Consider the following 23066-nt stretch of genomic DNA (forward strand, 5'->3'; position numbering starts at 1 on the left):
TTCTAAATGAAAATAGATACCCAATTCGCATCAGGTTCGGAGTGTACTCTGGTGTTTTGCAATTCACAGTGTCCTAGTTAAGAAGTCATATCTGCAATTCAGTAAAGTAAGAAAGGGATGTGTATAACATGCTAAAAGCCTGTTCCACAAAAGATTGTATTCACCAATAACGCATGCTTTACCCTGAAAATTGCTCGGGGAAGGCCCCCATCGGCCATCAGGCATGCTTTATTTCCAGGTTGTCATAGTAAAAAACTGAAACGTGATTTTGTCAATGCAGTTTCCACATCTCACGCACACGACCGCCGTTTAAACTAAAAAATGTTATTATATACAAAGAGAAAGAACCGTTAAGATAGCGATCTACATTCCATGAATCATTGGCATTACAAAGAGAAAGAACCAACAAGACAGTGACCTACTTTCCATCTTCCACAGACTGCAAAGAACAAGATATTTTAATGGAAAGAGGGTCCCTAAAGAAGAATACAAACTTGGCCATAGGGCTCCAAAGCATGTAATGGGATATGTAAGAATGAAATGGGATGATACAGGGGCAGACCAGAGCAAGAGCAACTGCAATTCTTCTCACTTCACTATCCTTGTTTGCTCCTTCATGTTTCATCTACATGGCCTGCTGGGCAGAGAGCAAATGCAATTCTTACTCCACAAACCTTGAAGAGCTCCTGTATATTTCATCCACATGGGCTGCTGGGACATAGACCGCATCTGCCAGGGAACTGTGGCCATTTCCGTATATCAAGTATATAATAACTCCAATTAAGAGCCATGAAGACACGCGAAGCCATGTTCCACCACTGAAGAGACCAAAGAGTTAACCACACTGAAACTGTACGTGCACGTGTGTTTGTGTATGTGCATGCATGTGTCAAGTTATAAATGTGGGCAACTTACCCTAGATTTACTAACAGATAAATGTTTATCAGAATACAACAAACAGGCAGAAGAGGGACAAAAGGGCAGATGAAACCTGCATAGAAGAACAATGACATTAGAATCACCGTTGATTGCTAAACTTCTGTAGCCAATGGAATACTAGATCTAACCTCCACTATGTCCAAAGCTGTGCCTTCCATCATCTTGGTCAATCCATGAAAGGACAATCAGGCCACAGCACAGAAGCACAACACCAACACCACCCATAGATAATCGTACAAATCTAAAAGGAAAAAATTGTTAGAAAGAAAACTCGTTCTTAATCTAGGCCATGCAACATAACAGCATTGAGCCTCTTACAACAGTAGATTGGCGCCCAAAAGATAAAAGAATTGAAAAACTTACCCAGGTAAAGATACAAAAGAAGCAGCAGAAGTAAGCAGCAGAGCTCCAATACACACAAAAGTGATGTTGATAGCTGCAACTTTGCGCCTTCTCTGGTCATCAGATTTGTCTATGGCATGGAAAAAAATAATAATAAACTTAAAATGAAATATAAAAACAGAAGGGAAAACTTTCATAAAGCAAAGCTCCTCCTTTTCTCCGGAGTCGCTAGAACCCATTTGATGATGTAAAACAGTCGTAAAAAAAAAAAAACGAGAGACCAAACGCAAATTACCCTCAGGTTGGAACTTCTTTTCAATTAACGGATAAGCAACCGATGCACCAGCACCAAGAGATGCATGACTTTCAGAAACTTGTTGAGAAGCTTTACATATTTTGTCGGCATCTTCAAGATCTTCCTCCTCACTTTCTTGAGAACCATACTTTGCCGATACTGAATCTATTGTCTCTTGAAGATATGATGGCAGAGGCACTTCATCAGGTGGGACATACCTAAGTATTAGAATTGAAATTGCAACAATAGTGAACGCTAGTAGTGTGCCAACACTGACCTGCACAAAGGGAGAAGAAAAATTTTTGACTCGTGAATGTCACCATGAACTGAATAATACAAAATGATTTTAGCTAGCCAAAAGAATTAAGCTCAACATTCACCATCCCACTAATATAATGCAGTTTCACTGTCAAATTGTTTCTGGTTAGAAGTCAAAATTTTGGGAATCCAACGTGGCTGAAAGTTCTTGTAATTGATGAAAATAAAACACTTACCATTCCTGCCAACTGGGAGACATCCATACAGAAAGCCAGAGTGGCAGCAACAATCCCTGTCAGAAGAGTGCCTTTAACAGGAACCTGTGTTCGTTCATCTACATCAGAGAAGAACGATGGAAGCAACCCATCCCTAGCCATTGCCATTAGGATCCTAGGCTGAGAACATAGACGGAGACAAATATATCTATTTCAGCAGGATAAACATTGAGTATCGACATCAAATTTAAAGATACAAATTCAAAGTAGCACTACAAGTAATTAAAGAGATGAAATTCGGAACAGTTTGGTTAAAGACAAGTTGCAGTTCCTCCACTGCAGAGGCAACTAATGAATCACCACCAAAGACTAAAATCCACAGAAAAACTAACAAAACAATTAGAAAATTTTTTTGAAGAGGACTGCAAGAATGCATAAACACACACATAGGATGTACTTTCAAAAAATGCACCTGGACACTAATTTCTAGTTTCATGAAAATGAAAAAGGCAGAATATAAACTGTACTAGCATGAAACAACAACAACCATTTCACTGTAACAAGGAAAGCATGAAAGACGACCATGGAAAAGATCTATCAATGTGAAAACATAACTAACAAAAGATTGGAAAGAGCATATCAACATAGGTATAGATACCAAGGAAAATTCACCAATAACAAAAATAAGGAACATGTACTAGAAAACAGTCGGCACACATCATGAACGTTGTTTCCAACACATGCTTTTACATGTACAGGACAAAAAACCAGCAAATTCATGATTTCTAAATAATTGCAATAGTATGCAATCTCATTGGTTAACTATTTGTCCAAGCTGCAAAGAACTTGCCTGGGGAAGGATTGAACCCAACAATGTTGCACAGAGAGCAGTAATTGCACCGGCAGTGATAATGTACCTAAAACAAAACCCAGATGAATTAAGCCAACCAAAGTCATCTGGCTAACCTACAAAAAACAACAAGATTTCCATTGAAGCTGACTTACACTGCCCACTGCATCCCATGGCTGGAGAAAGCAGATGAAATTGGTGTGTCAGGATCCATTGCATAATAAGGCACCAAACCAACTATAACCACAGATACCAGCATGTACAAGACACAGCATAGGGATAATGCGATTCCAATTCCCAATGGCAAATCACGTTGTGGATTCTTTACCTGCAAGATAGGATGAGCATCAAGCATGAAGTGACTACTGATACAAATATCAGGCTATATTTACAATAAAAGCTTTGACTAATAAGTGCCTATGAAAGTTAATAACGAATTGTTTCTGTTATATCCAACTTCAACAATTTTTGTCACATGGACTCAAGCAAAAAATGGGTTGAATGGCATTCATAATTACGTAAATAGCAATATACCTCCTCAGCCGTGCTTGCAACCGCATCAAAGCCTATATATGCAAAGAAAACAGTGGCGGATCCAGCGAGCATCCCATTAACTCCAAAAGGAAAGTACCTAGAACCACAACAAGAACATAGATTAAATCTCCAGCTTCAACCACCTTCAACAAAACCAAGAAACGAATTGAGAATTTCTCATTAAAATCGTTCCAATGCATATAGTAGAAAAAGTAAAACGTGCATAACCATCTAGAGTGCACTTTTGCCTTACCCATTGGAAAGGGCATAACCAGGCCATCCACTTTGAAATCCAAGGATACTACCCGCAATGATGACAAAAATCATCACACAAACGTTTGCACTGGTTACAATGGACTGAGCAAAAGTACTCTGCAGCATAGGCAGTTGAAATTAGGGCCAAGCCAGACCATAAAGGCTCATTCAAACTTCAAAAAGTCTAAAAGCACTAACCCTACCTCCTTGATCCCTAAGCACAGGAGGCCAGTAACAATAAAAACAAGAACAGCAGCACAAGGGTCCACAACAATATTAAGACCAGGGATGTGATGACGAGCTAGAAAAACTGGTAGACTGTTTTCTCCTCCAAAAAGCAGTGCCTGAAAATAGAGAACATACAGGAAAAAATTGTGAATTCACACTTGGGAATACATTTATATGCTCGACACTATCATCTGCATGTGGTTTGAAAATAAATGTATGCACACTTGCATAAAAGATCTAAAACAAGCATAACAAAGTAAAAGCATAACTATACCACCAACATAAACCCGCATGAAACGGACATACATTTCTCATATTTAAAATTACAGCCACCCACTAACCAGATTTGGAGATATCCCACGTGCAACAGCAGAACCACCAACAGTGTATTCCAGTATCAGAGCCCAGCCAATAATCCAAGCAATGCTGAAAAAGAATGATGACCCAACAATGTCAGCAACACATTTGAAGGCAAAACCAAGATGCAAGCGGCTAAAAGCATGCTGGCATACACGTAGGGACGGTGCACGGAGAATTTTGTAGACACAATCAACTCTATACGGAAACAGAAAGACGCAAGACAAAAAGGGATTCTGGACAATGTAAGATGTTCACAGTTTAAAGGGATAACAAACAAGAAAAAGAAAAAAAAAATCCATAGTTTACCTATATCAACGCTTTTTCAAAAAATAAAAGAAAATGCGTAGAACAATTCCTTTAGTTGTCATTGAATCGCCTAAAATCCAAAAAAGTCTAATGAGAACAGAGTTGCTACGGCAAAGATTATGAACTAGATGAGATATAATCTATTACCCTTCTCCCACACATATGTACGAATAATGATAAGCACTTCCAGCAGAAGGGCAACGGCTAGCGAGCTCTGCGTAGCAAAACGCAGAGAGGGCAGCTGCAATTCCAGCTATTAAGAAAGAAATTGTAAGCGCTGGTCCAGAGTGTTCTCTTGCCACTGTTCCAACTAGAACATAGACCCCTGCTCCAATGGTAGCGCCAACGCCTGAATAGAACAACAGAAAATTTCTCAATTGCTATATTAATTGGTCCGTGTGCACCAACATAATCTCTTCAAACAATTTCCTTTTAATTGAACAGGAGAAAGAAAAAATTATCAGCATCCATGTTTAACCACTAAGAGGACATTGTAAATACAGAACCCCGCGTAACAAATGATGAACGAAAATTAAAATTATCAAAGAAACAGTATCTCGCACCAGATCGTTGACATAAAATCACGAAAAAGAAAAGAAAAGCTAATGAATCATCCATGGTGACAAAACGCATTCAAAATTCAATCGTTAAAAACAGAAGAAAACCCAGAAAACTGCATCGAATTATTAAAAAAACAAGTTGGCATCCAAATTAAACAAGCAAAAAAGGAAAAAAAAAACGCATATGTTCAAGTTCAACCACTTTGGCCAGGAGAAGCACCAATGAAATGCTTTAACCACACAAATGCATATGTCCAACCACTTTGCTCAGGAGAAGACCGCTAAAATGCTTTACCAATGGCGATAAGCTGCACGATGGAAAGGTCCTTGGCCAGCTGAGTCCCCGCAGACTTGGTATGCAGGGAGTCCACTTGCTTCCTCCGCACCAAGCTATGAAGCCCCCACGATCCCCATCCCTGTCCATGGATCTCAGGGAAACCCATGTAAACACACAACTCCCTCGGGAAAACAATTTCCCAGTAAAGCAGAACACCAACAATTCACCTCCAAACAAAACGTGAAAGAGAAAAAAAAAAAAAGTAGAAACAGAAAAATGAAAACTGTCAAGGAGATCTCCCTCCCTCCCCACAAACAACTCCCTGCCCTGAGAATTCCCTTACTGCCGAGAAAGCAAGGGACGCCTGCGAGAAGGCAGCGGACGAGAGGGAAGGAAAGGGAATTTCCCGCAGATTCCGACGGCGACAATGATCGAGAACGACGCAAGGATCGAGGACAACGCAAGGAGATGCTGACGGTATTTCTCCAATTTATCAACGCCTGCTGCCCGCCTGCCCGTAGCCGCATCGAGGCGCTGCCCGGTAAGGGGGAGAGAGAGAGAGAGAGAGATTCTTAATACAGATCGTCTTTCTAATGAAATTCTATGTCAGGCACAATATTTTTAGTTTTTTAGATGCATACATTTTTAATAGAACAGGTTATATGTTACGGTTATGGCTTTAACTCTTACCAAAGGAGCATGCATTATAGGTTGGAAATGTCTAAAATGTCCCACTTAGTGAAATGGAAGATCCTTCCTATCAAGGTACATAAATATTTCAACAAAAATTATAACGTGAATAGATGCAGTTTTGGTTCTCTTCTTTTATAATTTGATCAATACATTCCTTTTATATATATATATATCCCCAATAAAACAAACAAAACCAAAGAGAGGAGGGGGTAAAAGTCAGGAAATAAATATTTCAACAAAAATTATAACGTGAATAGATGCAGCTTGGTTCTCTTCTTTTACAATTTTATCAACACATTCCTTAGATTTAAAATTATATATATATATATATATATATCCCCAATAAAACAAACAAAACCAAAGAGAGGAGGGGGTAAAAGTCAGGATTCGAGGGAGATATTATTATGCCTTTATTTTAAAAAGTTGAAGAACCTAAGTCTGATATGGTATATGCAATGAAATACTGGTTGAAAAAGGAAATTTTTCCTTTCTTGAAGCGACAAACATGCGCCGGTTCGGGACGTCCACCAGGAAGCAGCAGCCCATGTGTTCAAAGACGGGTCCAATGTGGAGACCGAACCGGTTCAGATCCATTTCTGCTTTGTCATAGTGGATCAATAGGGTGGTACAAATAAAGATCAACCGGTTTCTACTTGGGACAGCTAAACACCGGATCATGGATCGGATCCAAATCTTGATCCAATGTTTTTTTACCTGTAAAAGCCGCCTACAACGGGAATATGGGTTTCTGGAGCCGGATCCAATACGGATTTAAACCCGATTTGCGTATCGGATCCAACCGCTTACCCGATAATCTGTCATAAGATTCAGATCCAGGTCAAAACTTGTGGGCGACACACGACAATACGTGGCCTCCCCTGATTGCAGAAAACTGCGTGCTGAATATTCATCTTTGGTACTTTTATATTACCTACTGTTGGGAAAAATATTATTTTTTTCTGACAAGATATGAAATAATTCACGCCCTTTAAACCTTCGTCTTGTTCGATATAAACAGGCAAACACCATTTGCTATTTTTTTATTAAAAACATACTTTTAATAATTACCGCGAAATATAAAATAAGGGCTTAAATTGAACACCCGTTAACTGAAAAACTAGCTCAAATTTACTTTCAAATATCGTTATCTACTAACTTAGATGTGCATATTTCTTCATTTTCACAGGTTTTTAAAAATGTATTTGCAAGCTAACTTTTTGTGGGCTCTTCAAATTTTAATAAAACGAAGATGCTTTTATAAAAATATAGTAGCAAATAATAATAATAAGCAACAGAAGCAATTGTCTTGAATTCCATGTACAGTCCCGTTCATTACCAAAGCAGGTCGTAAAAGTGCTTCTGGAAATTGATGAAAAAGGATCATGTTTTTTAAATTATTAGAAAACGAAAAAGAAAGAGAGATCAGGCGCTGCGTTGGAAAACCAGAAATTCCAGGCCCTTCTTATTATCATAACCAAAAGTCAAGGGGCCTTACATGGAACTTGATCCAAAGTTGTGTGCATTAGAACGATTGGTTCCGCACGGGAAAAGGCAAAAGCAAAACGAACGCACTTTTCCATGTAATCGCGATAACATGGAAAGAAGGCGTGTTCCCATCTCTTATTGTAAGGGTATTTTGGTAATTTTATATTGTTAAAAAAAATTAGCCGCAGCAATTGCATCTTGTTTAAGAACCACAATATATAACTTGCTTCAGTTGTCATCAAATTAGTTTTTATTCTTAAAAAAATATTGAATATTATTTTTAATTATTTAAAAAGTATTAGTATTATTAGTTTAAAGCTAAAAATAAGAATAAACGAAAACTAAAAATAAAAAATAGCAAATAACGCTGTATGGTTCTTTGAGTCAAATTATGAATCTGTTTGGTCCAGAACAGTCGAATTAGAGTAATGTTAGTTTACATCAACGCTTTTCACCCAATTCTTTGTGTCTGTAATTTGAAACGATTCAAAACTTATAAATTAGTTTCTTAAATACGTTTAATATTATAACAACCAAAACTTATAAATTTGTAAAGTGAGTGCTTTGATCCATGTCAGGGCTCAATAATTCAAAAGCTGATCTCACATTGTTTGTGATTGTACACCTTGTAAGAAATCATACTTTCAATAATATTATAGTCACAAAATCCATAAACTTATAATATGCAAAAAAAATTGCATGGCTGTGAAGAGGACAAGTGTTCTTTCAATTATAAAATTAAAGGATGCTTATCCTCTCCATTAATGGTGCTCCCAAAAGGCGTTTGCACTAAAAAAAGAAAGTTAACATAAAAAAGTATTATTGTTGACTACCAAGATTGCGGCATAGTTGGTAAACCCATGACTTGAACTTAGATCGATAGCTGACCGAGTTATCTGATCAGCGAGTTGACTCATCGATTCAATCGAGTTTTAAAATAATATAATTCAGACAAGTGAGGGCCGAGTCAAGGGTGAATCAGGCTAAGTTTCACTCGTAGCTAGGTTTTCTAACGAGATCCAGGCTCGAACGATCCCCTTGCCAACCCGGCAAGCCGGGTCAGCTAACTATGGGCCGATTGAGTAGTTTCAAACGAAAAGGACACAAACATGATTTGTGAGGATTTGTTGGACCAAAATTGAAATCTGCCATGTCCGAACTTTTCTTTTTATAAAGTGGACAAGCAAATCTGAGGCGATTCGAACTTATCTTTTTCTTTTTGGCTGTGTTGGGAATGTTTCATGGGGTTGTTTGCTAGTAGGAACACTACCATAAAAGGCTAAAACTAGTGTTCATGCATATGTTTCAAAGATTGTCCTAGGTCGATGCAATAATGCAAGAGTTAGATTCAAAATAACGAGACACATTAACAATATTAATAATCACAAAACCCTCAATTTCACGATTTTATATCACGAGTTGATCACAATGGTGAATGAAAAATATACAAAACCCTTTCATAAGCAGTATTCAAGGGAATTATATAATGTGTTTGATAAGATGAACAATATATATTTTTTAACGCATTATGATCTTGTATTTTTTAACGTATATTTTAAAGCAAAAAATGCCATATTTTTGTTTCTAAAAATGAATTGGTTGTCTGGTGAATATCATCTTACTAGAACACGTGATTTGAGGGGATGCTACGTGAAAACTTTTCTCCAAAAAATAAAATAGGTGTCTGAGAAATTCCAATCTACCGCCTGATTACTTTCCAGGATCGCCTTTTCGTTCACTTTGAAGTTTTGATCGGTCAAGTCATTTGAACAAAGTCAGTCAAGCACGATTTTAGAATTTAGCCTCGTCTTCTTCCCAGAATGAAAAAAAGGTCATAGCTAGATGCAATAGTCAAAAGCCTTGCACAGCTCAAGTAAATTTGATGATAATGCGCGATGCATTTTTGTAAATTTCTCATTGATTAATTAACTAAGGATATTCGGTCACGTTGGTCACGACTTTAGGATCCCGAGACCTTTTGTCCTTGTCATCATAAATAACTTTTTTTTTTCTCAAATAAGGACAAGGGCAGAGCCAAGGGCCGGTAGGGCCTTTGCCCCTTTTAATTTCTTTTTTAAATATAGTATTTTTTTAAAAAAATTATTTAGCTTATGTAAAAATTTTAAAAAAATACTTAAAATTTTGAAATCATAGTACATGTAAATTTTAAAAATTTATTTCATATAAAAATTTTAAAAAGTTATATTTCAACTCCTATTAAAATTTTAAAACTATAATTCAGCTTTTTTAGCAAAAAATTCTTGCCTCTCTTCCTCAAAGGTTCGAGACTACACCAAGGTTTAACGAAGAAATGAAATATTTGTCAACTTGGCGATATAGCGAATAAGCATAGCATCCTAAGAAATTGACATTGAAGCTAAAATTCATCATTCATAGACTTTTGAAACAAAAACATGAGAAGTTGCACTTAAAAAAAAAAATCATCCATATTAGGTGTTAAAAAAAAGTTACTTTCAAGTAAGAGTGGGTGGTCAAGCTACATTATTTGGGCGGCTACAAGATTCCTTTGTATTCTAGATGGTAGCAGTGACTTCCCAATTGTCAATGTCACTAAGTTGATAGGATGGCCGGTGATTGAAAATCAAACGTAGGTGAAATAGTGATTCAGAGTCCAAAGACAAACGAACTTGGATAAAATCTCTAAGAAAATCTCACCCACCAAAAAGCGATCCTCAGATTTTTTATCTCCTTGTTAGCACGCGACCTTCTAGCTTCCCCCAAGGAAAACCACATACATTTGATCTGCTGTGCTGCCCAAAACTGTCCGTGTTTTTCAAAATTGATATTATATCTTTGGCCTTTCGGAGGAGGAATGGACGTTTGGTGGCCCCAAAAGAATACGACGTTTTGTAATTTTATATAGTTTTTTCCATTGAAGCTAAGACCCTAAATGGAAGAAAAAATTTAAAAAACTGAGAGGGACAGCCATAGAAGTTCTTCCAAGTGTTCTTGGAGCGTATCTAAGTTATATAACGTGATATTATGAAAAAGAAGTCGGCCTATACCATTATTGCATGCCCTACAAAGTTAGGGTTTACATTATTGAGCTCTTAGTCATGATGCATCAACATTACAACTCAAATAATGCGAATCAATGCAAATAAGTTTGCTTTCCATGAAATTAAGTTAGTTGGTTGTTCATTTGTTAGTCCTGCTTGGTAATAGTATCTACTGAATAGCTCTATATATTGTTCTACTAAACACATGTCGCATATTGTTAGATTCATTAGGTGTTGATTAGCTTCTATTTTACCTTGTTCTTCATATATCTTATCTATACTCGAATGTGCAAGCTCTGTTTTGATAGATCCTAAATATTTTTTTGATATATCTAATGGATTTGTTGGGGTAGTACATTTGCTATTTGTTTCGGCTCTTAATGATTCTTAGTTGTTCGAATCATAAATACACATTTTCTACAAATAAATTTTCTATGTATGTTACTACCGTTTTAATATCGATCTTATTTTCAGTAATTTGTTTACTTATTTCAGCTTTCCATAATATTTGTAATATTTCTTTAGTATTATCAAGATTTAAAATTCCTTGTTTAATTGTTTTTTCAGTAAACTTTGTTTTTAATCTCGACTGTCATATTTTTTTCTCATTTACTATGGTGTCAGTTTATTATGATATTCTTCTTTTGGGTAGTGTTCTATCTCTTCTTGTGAATTTATTATGTTTGTGAATTTATTATGTTTGTATATACACGTGTTAAAAGAAAAAGAAAAGAGAAAGGGGAGTGGGACCCGGGCTATGTTAACTTAAAAAATGTCAACTTCAACCCAAATCAATATTCTTTAATGCTATCAAGATAGCGGTCTCTAGAATTGAATGAAAACGAATACATAATTAATACACACCACACAACCCCACCAATCATGCTATCCAGAGAAAGTCAGTTGCCTTCTGGTTGTAGAATGATGTGATGGATGGGAGCTGCTACTTGCTACTAGCGTTATCAAAATTGGTTCTTAAAAACTTGGTAATATGCCATAAGTTTTTAACAAAATCGTTTTAAAAAAAAAAAAAACAAACAAACAAATAATGTATAAGATATTTAAAAATGAAAATTTGAAAAATATTTTTTAAAAAGGTTGATAAGGGACCCTCTCTAATATTTTGAGGTATGTGCATTGGTAATACAGGGAGTTTTAATCTAGGGTATGATAGTCCCATCTGAAGCTAGAAATACTTTGCTAAAGAGTATCTTATTGTAATAATATGACAAAATTGAAGAACTGATACTTGGGAGTTGCATAGAAATGAGATGTGGAGAACTGGACAACTAAGCCTAAGCATCGGACCGATAACGAGTCGGACCTAAGCTAACCCGACATCCAAAAACCGGGCCCGAGCCCAGCCCGACTCGGAAAGCCCAAGCCCAGCCTGATTAAATTTAAAATATATTTTTAATATAAATAATATATAAATATTAATAAAAATGTAAAGGAGGGGAAGGGTAAGAATATCTGCATTCATTCTCGAAAAAAAAAAAAAAAATCTCGCATGGATGAATGAAAATGGAAGGAAAGGATACATGTGGGGGGGAAGGCAGAGGCAGGTGTGTGGGCAATTGCCCACATAGACCCACAAAAAAATGTTTATTTTTATATTGATATTTCATAGCATTTTTTTCCATTTATACATCGCTATCCCTTAAAAATTTACAATTATATAACTAGTGTCCCTTAGCCAGAATTTTCTAACTGTATCCCTAGATAGAGACAAAAGTGTTTGGATGGAAGAAAAGGAAAGAATGATGTGCCTGTTTGAATAAGAACAATGAAGGTGTTTGGATGGAAGAAAAGGAAAGGACGATGAGCGTGTTTGAATGAAAACGTGGAGGAGGGAAACGAAAAGCATATCTGTTTTAGTTTGAAAAGGAAAGGTATGTCATTCAGAGGAAATATCATAAATGTCCCTCCTCCATCCTTCTGTCATTTTGGACTTGGCAAGATCATATAATATGACAAATTGTGTTTGAATAACGTAATCTACTGTCCCAAGGGGCATAGCTCAAACAGACAAACTTGGTGTGTGCGTCGTTAATTCAAGACTCACTGGGGCATAGCTCAAACAGACGAACTTAGTATGCGCGTCGTTAATTCAAGACACACTGGGGCATAGCTCAAACAAACGAACTTGGTATGCGCGTCGTTAATTCAAGACGCACTGGAGCATAGCTCAAACAGACGAACTTGGTATGCGCATCGTTAATTCAAGACGCACTGGAGCATAGCTCAAACAGACGAACTTGATGTGTGCGTCGTTAATTCAAGACCCAAGACCTAGTAGACCATGAGGGAAAAAGATAGGAAAAGAAAGAGACTTGACTTTCGCCCGAGGAGTGAAATATATCCCCTTGCTCACCTGAAATCTATTTGTCATCTATTTAACTTTTTACTTATAAGTCTCATCGGAATGAAATTTTGTGGCGACGTGTGGTGCTCTGCTCCTATTATTCTTCGTCTACCAGCTCATAATTTTCACGTGCACATGTAGGCTGGAAGATGCAAAAAGAACCACATGAACACCCACGTGCATGTTCGGCCCCCTCACACGTTCTTTTGTGAGGGGTATGTTAGTCATTTACAAACATCCTTTTTCTCTTCGTTATTTCAATTTAAGATATTTCCCGTAGTCAAAATTTTATAAATTTTTCTTGCGCCGTCAAACTTGGGATGAAAAAATTAACTGTTAAGTTGGTTTTCATAAATGTCTTTCCAATTTTTTTTTCTACCCTCAAGGGTGGAAAAAATCTTTTAAGATGAAACAAATAACCGTTGAACTCTCAAGCATTCCTTAATCCAACTATTCTCTTTCTTCATCTTTCATTCTTTTCAAATTAAAACATAAATCCAAGTCCAGCAAAAACAAAGGGGTTTTGGAAATCTGGATTTTGTTTTCATTTCTTGAACTGAACTAAGTTTACCAAAACTTATTTCCAACTCTATATTTTCAATATATCAAACGACCCCTTAACGACATTTTTTTCCCTCACTACAAGGGCATTATCATCAATTTAAGCTTCTGAAACTCATAAGCCTCCTCCGATGTAGGCCATACACTATATCATTCATGAGAAGCGATCAGGTTTTGTTATAAGCTTGACTGGATGCCATTAATGGCGGAAATAAGAGCAGGAGAAATTCAGAATTACATTGCCATGATGCCTCCAATCCAAAACTTTTTTGGCTCTGCCACTGGTGGATGACGAAGATATTGAGAGATTTCAAAAAAAAAAAAATCATGCTTGACTTGGGACTTAGTTGAAATCACTGCTTAACTTTTGAGGATAAACAAGGAGACGCTGAAGATTTGCTGGAAATGATCAAATATGTGCCTCTAATAACCACTGTTAGTATGACTAAAGCTTGAATTGAGTTGTAGATTCCAGCACAAAACCAGCAAGATATCATTACAGTTGATGGCAGGCAAGTTCTCTCAAAAAGAGGTGGTGTGAGTTGACGGTTCCCTTGATGTCATCAAATGACTCCACCTCAAGAAATGTCATCAAATAGCTTACACTACGAGTTCAAGCCAACTATTTGGTACCCCTTCTCCTTTTTAAGGGCACTCTGTAAGGATTATTTGGTGGGCCGGCATATGTCAATGAAGAATTTCAGACATTATGACTGTCTTAATGTAAATATCTGCTAAAGTGATTGCATTTTGAGATATTACATCATTTTATATGGTATGAAACAATTTTATAATGTATAGATACATATATGCAATTATGGATTCTTTGATGGGTTGAATCCGTAATTACTCATAGTATAAAATGATAGTGGTCTCTGTGTCGTGCAACGGTTGCTTGAAACATTGTTTATAGGGTTGTCTCTTCTTTCATCTGAGAGAGATCGCACGTGCGCTGCACAGACTCTGGAAGATTCTATTGCGATCTACCATCTGTACCGTTCAGATGGATTCGAGTACGCTTTCGCTACAGTTAAAATTTCAATTCAATGATTTAGCGTGAGCATGATCCTGTTTAGAGCATATTCTTTTCTTGTGTATGCATGAGGAATCCCCATCACACTCCACTATGTGCAGGCAGTCGGAGTGTATTAGAGCTAGAAGCTCTCGACATTGGTGTTACAATATTGCACGCCATAACTTTGCAGTCTTCAACCAAATTCTGTGAGAAAAACTATAAGAGATGCTGCCATGTATTATTCATGGGAACCAAAATATGTGGAAACCATAAACTACATTAATTTCATTATCACTGAATTCATGAGAAGTGATGACATTTTGTTCTGAAGTTTGAGTGGATGCCAAAGATGTGAAGGGATCTAACTCAGAAACAATCAAGTGTCTATCAATTTCTTGTGAGGAAACTGCATTAACGGAAAAGCTATCAGCAAAGGCAAGAGGAGTCCACATGTTTACCAACCAGCTAATTTTGGTGCCAGACAAATCTAAATGTGAAGTCTTATCTTTACCATTGGAATCGAGCTAGAGACCTGCTTTCATGCATAATCGACCAGTTATACTATGTTCCTTAATGCTGCTCTGGCTATATATTTAATTATTTCTTTGTCAATGGAACCCGGTCTTCGAACCTTCACAAGAGCTGTAGTAGACCATACTGGTCTTCTTCATCCTTGATAGACAGGCCCAATTATGGCTTAGCAATAAGTGGTATCCATGGGAACTGAACTAAGACTCCCCATCTGACAGCCATTACTTGCCCCACTTGACCTGGTTTTCAAAAATGTATTTTGAGGAAAAAACGATGACTGAAAAAATTTACAATTTGAAAAATGATGCTTGTCAAGTTCTCATTATAGTTGATCTTTTCTGAGCTGCAACTTGGGAATCGACTTGTAAATTATTCACCTGTTGGAATGTTCCAAAACAAGGTTGCCATAATCGTTCAGAATGAGGGAACATCTTTTAATCAGAAAAAATTCACATAATCTCACGGCATTTTTCTCTAGATTGGTCTTTGTCATAAATAAGATTTAATTATTGGAAATCAGTAAGGCCGTCGGATGGCTGTATCCAACGGTCCACTTGTTCATTTATTTTTCAAACGGGGAGCAAAAGTTTTATCGGATGTCTTCAGAGAGACAAACGAAGATAGGTGTGGGAATCATTTTGGTGGACCAGAAGATTATCCCAACCCAGTTGGTCATTCAGTGACTAATTAGTAGTTGAATTCAAATTTGCTACGGAAGATTTCTTAACGAGTTTGACTGATATCCAAATCCAAGAGCACAACTCTCTTGCAAAGGAACACAATTCAAATTGAAAGTCAAGTCTCGAATTTTGAGTGGTCCTGGCTCATGGTTTGATTACACTACATTCCGAACCCAATCCAAAGTGGCTTCCAAGTAGGGACGTCCATGGGATTGAATTCCAAACAGATACACTCTTAACCAATTTATCCATTTAAATTTGAATTTGAATATACACAAAGAAAAGTCGCGTCGATTTCACAATCCAAATCTGATCTATATCCAATTTTTTAATTCGCATCCGAATTTAATTAAACATGATTGAAATCCGAATCCAAATTCAATCGATATATCAAATCTAAGACCATATATTATTTCTTATATCTAGATCTGATCCAATTTTTTAATCAGATATTAAATTGTTAAATTACATGTCCGACCTTTTTCGAAATGGCTCGATCAAATATCAGATCTAAATAGGATGAAATCTAAGTCAGAAGTATTGACATTCATCTCGTGCTATAAAGCACTTGCACCGTGTTGTCATTATAAGAGTTGGTGTTCAAATTACTCGCTTTGAGTCAAACATGAGAGAAACGCTGCCCTGGCAGAAAGAATTGCGGTGGCCACAGAAAGGAATGGTGGGCACGTCCGTCGTCCGCCCCAACCCCAGCCAAACAAATGTGAACCGCTGTTGTCAACGTTCATCAGCCGCGTGTCAACTTGCCGACTCAAATACAGCATATCAGGTTGCATCAGTTGGATAGCATCGACCCGATCACGCCACTCCCCATTTTTTATCTCAACTAATTTAAATTCATCTAAAAATATCATATTTTTCATAAACCATATGGGCCAATATCAATGAGCAGATAGATACATTACATAATAAAACCTCGGCTTTCGTTTGAGATGAAGTAGAAATTCGTTGAAGGGATTCAACGTTAAATGTTCTTTTCTAAACCTTGTCAGGCTGTCAGCACATATTACCAGTAAATAAATTGAGAATTCAAGTTCTGTAATGGATTAGTTGGAACTAAGTAACCACAAAGGTTAATAACTTTCGATAATTCTAGTCTCGAATAACGTCGTAACGGGCTTACCAACTAGCTAGCGTGCTCACCGTAGCTCGACTTTCCATAAAGATGGGCCAACAAGTCTGAGCACATCCAGCAAGATCATTTTGTTATTATCAGCTGTGATTAGAGGTCCTCCTGGCCTGCATGGCACTGAGATGGAAGGACTCGGGGAAATGATCAAACAGCCATGCTCAGACAGCAGGAGTTCCCTGAAATTTACATGACAAATCTGAACAAAAAAGATTGGTCAAAAAAGCCAAAACTGCAAGAACCAATAAAATGGAAAAAAAAAATCAGATTAATGTCTTTCTAGCATTGTCAGTATCCTTTTGACAGAATCGCCATTTTACAACAAAAAGCATGCAGGAGTTGGTCAGGTTCGTTGCCTCACTCTCCTCCCGTTAGTGTCCGTCCCGTCGGAGAGCTGAGCCCAAACACTGCGGCTCTTCCCCTGGCTGCTGCACTCCTCGTCACATCCGGCAACCGTCTTCAGAAGTTCGGACTGCAACGAGGGGCAATTCTCCTTGAGATACTCAAAACCCTCCGTCAACATTACCGCTGCATTGAAGGTTTTACACCATTCAGACATCTCGCATTTGAAAGAATATGTTGCCAATAAAGGAAATATAGCAAAGAAATCTAGTGAGATGACAGATGGGGTGAACAATCACTTCTGCAATATTCGTTAGGATCGCAAGAGAAACAAGAAAAGAGAAATCTAAGGCACAGGAATTGGCAGAACCAATGAAAATTTGAAGTAAACAAAATATCACGACCAACCTGCAAGATTCTCAGCAGCAAATTTCAAGCAAACGGCCTTTAGCTCCATGGCATGGTAACGAACTGCCAATGCGAGGATGCTAGCAACTGAAGTCACAGTGATGTCTCTGCATAGGTAGGATTCGCACATCAGCCTAAGGCGTGCCAAGCCATACTTATCTGAAGCAGCCAACAGTTTTGCAGCTAGTGTTTCAGAAACAGAAGATGAACAGGATGGACTTGATGATGTAGCTAATTCGTCCTCCATCAGAGTGTCCGTGTATACAAAATGTAGCAAAGCCTGCCCAACATGGACAACAAGTCAAGAAAGTATCACTGAAATACAAGGAAAATTGACTGGCTACCAATTACTGGGGGGGCGTACCAAGAACACAAAATAGTTGCAATAACAGAATATTTTGGCATTGGAAAAAAGGGATTTCACCTTAAAAACCTTTGGTTCCAGATCATTGATAACAATTTCGTTGGTGTCTTCCTGCAGCTCCTCGAAGAATTGAGCTCGAAATACAGGAGATCGAGCAGCTAATACCAGTTTATGGGAGTGAAATTTTTCTCCGGCCACATTGAAACTGACATCTGATCCTTCTTGATTATCAAGAAGTACACCAAAATGCTGGCCTATATCAGATTCTGGAACTTGTATCGAATGTAACCTGAAGCAATCCATAGCTGACACCACCACACCAACTGTACAATTAATCTTTAAGCAATCATCCTTCAGGTAATCTGAAGTTTCGAGCATAGCACGTCTGTAGAAGCGCTTGTAACCCCTACACAGAAAATTTCTTTTCATTGTGAGTTTGATTTATTAAAATATCGAAGTAAATAAGTTGATGCAAAGAGCTAAGTAGCAGTAATCATGTTAAATTAGCAGACAAGCACATTGTGAGGGCGCACACACTCTTCAAATATTTTTCAAGAGTTGCTTGCATGTGAGCCTGAGTAATTGCAATTAAAACTCCAGAATCAATTAATATTTTATTACACCTACATACACTCTCAGTCTCAGGTTCTAATATAGTACATTTATATCCTTATGAGTCCAAGTCCAAGCACCCATGATATCTTTCGCAAGAAATTTATGCATGTTATTTCAACGATCAATATTTTCTTTTCGTCTAACAGATATTTCTTAAGAGTCTATTTTGATCATTTATCATAAATTCTAAAGATCGAGTAATATACACCATGCACTCAAAATTCATTAAGCTTCTGCCGAATGCACTAACAAGATAATCTGCATACAGTGAACATCCAGGTAAACCTGAGGCAAAAGCCACCTAGGCTTCATGTATCTACAGTAACACCACTAACATGCATTTATCTGGGGGCAAAGAACGCCTAAGCTATACGTACACCAACAATATGCACATGCAAGCCAATTGTACCAACCAAGAGGGCTTACAGATTCTTGGAAATATTTCACCAGATACCCTCAAGTTACCTAAACAACTGCATTCCTCAAATCAGAAAAGTGCTTTTATTGGGGAGCTTCATGTTTTATCAATTATCATATTCCAGGCATACCGTTCCACAGCACAGAGACAAGCATCTCAAAGGAGGGAATTAGGTTCACACTTTTCCTTACAAAAGCAAGTTCATGAAAGTATCTAGTATTCTAAATCAATTGGCCTGAAGCAAAATACAGCCTATCTCACAACCTTTCACTCCCTCAGGCAGTCATTTGCTAATCTATTCAAGCAGATACTCAATATCTGACTGAACTGTTGTTCCCATTTTGAAATTACCAGAATATTTAATATCTGACTGAACTGTTGTTCCCACTTCACAATTACCAGTATATCATCCATGTAAGGACTTGATCTAAAACTGACCTGTGTGCCCTAGGCTGGCACCTCCCAGCTTACCCGCTTCAGTTTGTATCTAAAAAAAAATTACAAACACATGTATATAAAGCACTGAACATTTCTGAAAAAACTTCGACACAAGGCTCTTCTTGAGTCCTTCTTCCCATACTTAAGGTGTTACAATTCAACCACATATTACTCCGTGGTTCACCTCCTTATTAGTTCTACCATCCAAACAATCCTCTTTAGGAACTCAATCTTTGTTGAAATTACAGAGACTTTGCAACGTCCATCACCAAATGACTTCACCAATTATGCTTAAGGACTCCTTCAGCTCTCAGTCATCTAAGCACACAACAGATCCCCACATCATGCAGTTAACCAAACTTTGTCATAATTCAAGAATGTCATATTCTGGATTATGATCAAACGTATATAGAAAAATGATGAACAAGACAATGAATTCTGAAAAGTCAACTGAAAGATTTCAAAGGCGGGTTTGTCAAATGACAAGATGGAAGCATAGATCAGTTTGTAGGGTTAGAACTAAATGAAATGCTTTGGACACTCAAATAAATCCCACAATGCCATTTCTGGATAGCAATCTTATATTACAATTTACAATATACATGTTGAATCAGAGTTAGTGAGTTACCCTCATCGGGTCCAGCATCAGCTTCAAACCAACATTTGGTCATGTTACGTGATCAAAACTCTCTCAGGTTTGCAACAGCCTCAAACCAACATTCACCGAATGCCAAGTAAATCCAATCATTTTTGCTGTTTGCACATGTTCTCTATAGTATTACCAAGAACTCACATGAAGATGCATCTCTAAATTGGATCTATTTAAATTTCAGGTCTGGAACTGGACCTGCTGCTGCAAAGTTCAGAGACGCACTCAGGACCACAATCCTCTAGCTAGTCATCCTCCTCGATCAGCCAAAAGTCAGAACCTATCTCTTGATCAACTCACTGAATCTCCTCACGTCCACACTCCCGCTGTGCCTCTTGGCAATTCACCAGGTACAGGATGATGTCCCGTTCTAGCCATCAGGAATTTGAAGTTTTACCAGGATTAGACCTACTTCTCAGCACGCTTTCTTGTTATAGCTAGTCACGGGTTCTAGACAACAACTGAAAAATTCCCTTCTACATTTATCAACCACCCAGTAAACTTTTCCATATCATAGGGACGTCAGGCTGGTGATGCGTGGAAAAAGAATAAATAGAACAGCAAAGCATGCGTATATTCTTGTAGAAGTCCAAGAGAACAGGGTGCAGGTTGTCCTCAAGTTCACGCAAATAAAAAAAAATGTGTGGAGTTTCAATTTGAGCAACAACACGCAGGAAACATCGTCTTGCTAGTGACCAGCTTTGCATATTTTATAACCATGAGCAATGAGAAGGATTTAGATCACCTAAAGCAGAATCCATAAACTTCTTCAAATTGAAAGGCCTTAGTGAAATTATCGCACCTAATGGCCCTCATATTAGATAAGACGGTCAGTATACCTTCCCTCTAAAAATCACTTAAATGTAAAAAAAACAAACAAAAAAAGAAACTAATATCCCAGAACTGGAATAGTTCTTGACAATTTAAGGTATGCCATGAAACCCTGAAAGAGTATCCCCTAGAAAAATGAATCAAAAACATCAGATGTAAAGAACCCAACAACGTTCAACAATGTACAGCTTCTCAGCAGATGTGTGCAAAGAAGTTAACAAAAACTCTGAAAGATGATAAACCGAAACGATGATTTGTATGAATAGTGATTTTATGCAATACCAACTATTTCAAAGCGAATTGAACGTGAAGCAAGTCGTCTTCAAAGATTACAGAAAAAGAAATAACATAACAAACAAGAAGATTAACCAAAGCAATAACAAAAGGCAAGCGAAGCGAAGCCTAACAAGGTGAATAGAATTTTTAACATTGTTACCCCAAAAAAAAACAGAAAGAATCTCATTACAGACTTCTGAAAACGAATAGACATATAAATGAACAACAATATAGAGCCTAGAAAACACAGCAGATATCCCAAACAAAAGCCTTAGCAGAACTCCTGATACCAACCACATGCTACCGCGGTACTTCAGCGTATACGGCCCGCTCTCAAGGGACCTCTCGAAATGGCTGTGAATCTTGTGCTTTCCCTTCCCGCTCTGGTCGACAAGGGTGAGCTCAAAGAGCGCCCTGACATCTGTGCCTTCACTCGCGAGGGCAATGAACACAGAGACGTAGAGGGAGTTGTCCTCGGCGTTCTTCCCGTCGGGATAGAAGTAGATCGCCCACTGATAACCCCCAACGGTAAAATTATCGCTCGCTATGTGGCGCCCAACGCCCATCCCTTTCGCCAGAGAGTACCCCTTGATGACGAATTTATGCGACCCGTTGATCGTCTCTGTTACCGAGCGGGAGCTCGTCGGCGAAAGAGCCAGGCCCTCCAGAGTGCCGTCAGGCATTTCCTCTTCCAACAAGCGATCAATCGTGCAAGAGGCAAGAATTAGGTTTCCCAGAGAGGGCGTCCACGCATCGTCCGCAAAACCCTAACACGAACACGGCTGCGAAGACCCCGATTCCCTTGCGAGAAGAATCCCCGCTAGGACGATGGACACGTTGAACGGGGAAAATTAGGGTTTTGACAAAGAACCGAGCGCAGAATCACGCGAAAACCCTACCCCTCGTTTGCTCGCCCCCGTTTAGGGCTCCGGGGGAAATGAATCCGGTGAATCGGGATATGCCGACAGAAATTTGGGGACTTCCGGCGTGCGATCGACGGAAAAATTTCACGGTTCCTCTCGTTCGCTTCTACCGGAATTCTCCTCCCTCTCTCTCTCTCCGTCTTCTTCGTGAAAATGAGGGAAAAGGCGTTGGTTCTTAGCAATTTAAAAAGAAGAGACTTTAGCGAAGCAAGAGCGGAAGATGGCGTGTCTTACTTGCAGGGAAAAAGATGGCGGTATTTGTTGAGCCCCAATTCTTCACCGCTAATCTTCAAAACCCGCAAAATTTTCCGAATTTTGAGATGGGTGCCAAATACTTTTCTGAAACTTTACTTTTTGTGAGTAAAACGCAAGTGGTAACACAGCAGATTCAAGATATCGAAGTAAAATCTCAAAATCACACACTTTTCTGCCAAATAGTTCATCCAGTCCAGAAAATAACAAGGCTAGAAGTTGTTTCACGACAATCAAGTTTTGTGAAAATTTGATTTTTTTTTTCAACGAATTTCTATGCCTGATTCGTGTGTTTAAGTGGTATGACTAAAACAACATTTTTCTTGTAAACAGTTTGGGGCAAGTTATTTACATCTTTCTGAAAACATCATTATGTTAAAATTGGGTTTTCACAGAGATCACCTAAACATACCTTAAATGTCACTTTGAAGGCTTAAATCAAATTCTGTCTTAATGGGGAAACGACGTTTTGCCTCCAAAATGATATTTAAAGGTGTCACTCAAATACGGCCTAACTCTTTTATACTAAGTAACAAACAACATAGGTAAAAAAAGGAAGAAAATGACTCAATAAGACAAGCATTTGTTATTAATGATGAAAGATAACATGCTCATTTTACTTTGTTCAAATCTA

At 37.9% G+C, this 23066-nt stretch overlaps 2 protein-coding genes across 2 annotated transcripts; both read right to left on the minus strand.

Moving 5' to 3' along the window:
- Positions 1–308: 308 nt before the first annotated feature.
- LOC116246017 (cationic amino acid transporter 2, vacuolar-like) lies at positions 309–5885 on the minus strand. The gene is made up of 14 exons (XM_031617690.2): positions 5438–5885; positions 4730–4931; positions 4258–4342; positions 3892–4032; positions 3687–3805; positions 3434–3530; positions 3055–3227; positions 2900–2966; positions 2071–2229; positions 1577–1853; positions 1303–1411; positions 1068–1180; positions 916–991; positions 309–818 (listed from the first exon to the last, which is right to left on the minus strand). Exons 1-14 carry the CDS (start codon positions 5583–5585, stop codon positions 662–664), a joined length of 1923 nt encoding a protein of 640 aa, XP_031473550.1. The 5' UTR covers positions 5586–5885; the 3' UTR covers positions 309–661.
- An 11276-nt stretch (positions 5886–17161) lies between these two features.
- LOC116250857 (BTB/POZ and MATH domain-containing protein 4-like) lies at positions 17162–22375 on the minus strand. The gene is made up of 4 exons (XM_031624827.2): positions 21552–22375; positions 18091–18436; positions 17667–17946; positions 17162–17444 (listed from the first exon to the last, which is right to left on the minus strand). Exons 1-4 carry the CDS (start codon positions 21938–21940, stop codon positions 17260–17262), a joined length of 1200 nt encoding a protein of 399 aa, XP_031480687.1. The 5' UTR covers positions 21941–22375; the 3' UTR covers positions 17162–17259.
- Between the last annotated feature and the right edge of the window lie 691 nt (positions 22376–23066).

Source organism: Nymphaea colorata, chromosome 1, assembly GCF_008831285.2.
Source record: "Nymphaea colorata isolate Beijing-Zhang1983 chromosome 1, ASM883128v2, whole genome shotgun sequence".
NCBI lineage: Eukaryota > Viridiplantae > Streptophyta > Magnoliopsida > Nymphaeales > Nymphaeaceae > Nymphaea > Nymphaea colorata.

Bases quoted from the DNA above. Each gene is read 5' to 3' on its own strand.
- LOC116246017 (XM_031617690.2), bottom strand. From the start codon at position 5,585: ATGGGTTTCCCTGAGATCCATGGACAGGGATGGGGATCGTGGGGGCTT. The intron at 3,806-3,891 runs GTAGGGTTAGTG...CCTATGCTGCAG, and splicing joins TGTGCTTAGGGATCAAGGAG to AGTACTTTTGCTCAGTCCAT. The intron at 2,967-3,054 runs GTAAGTCAGCTT...GTTTTGTTTTAG, and splicing joins CATGGGATGCAGTGGGCAGT to GTACATTATCACTGCCGGTG.
- LOC116250857 (XM_031624827.2), bottom strand. From the start codon at position 21,940: ATGCCTGACGGCACTCTGGAGGGCCTGGCTCTTTCGCCGACGAGCTCC. The intron at 18,437-21,551 runs GTTGGTATCAGG...TTTTCTGTGTAG, and splicing joins AAGTACCGCGGTAGCATGTG to GGGTTACAAGCGCTTCTACA. The intron at 17,947-18,090 runs GTGAAATCCCTT...CATGTTGGGCAG, and splicing joins TGGAACCAAAGGTTTTTAAG to GCTTTGCTACATTTTGTATA.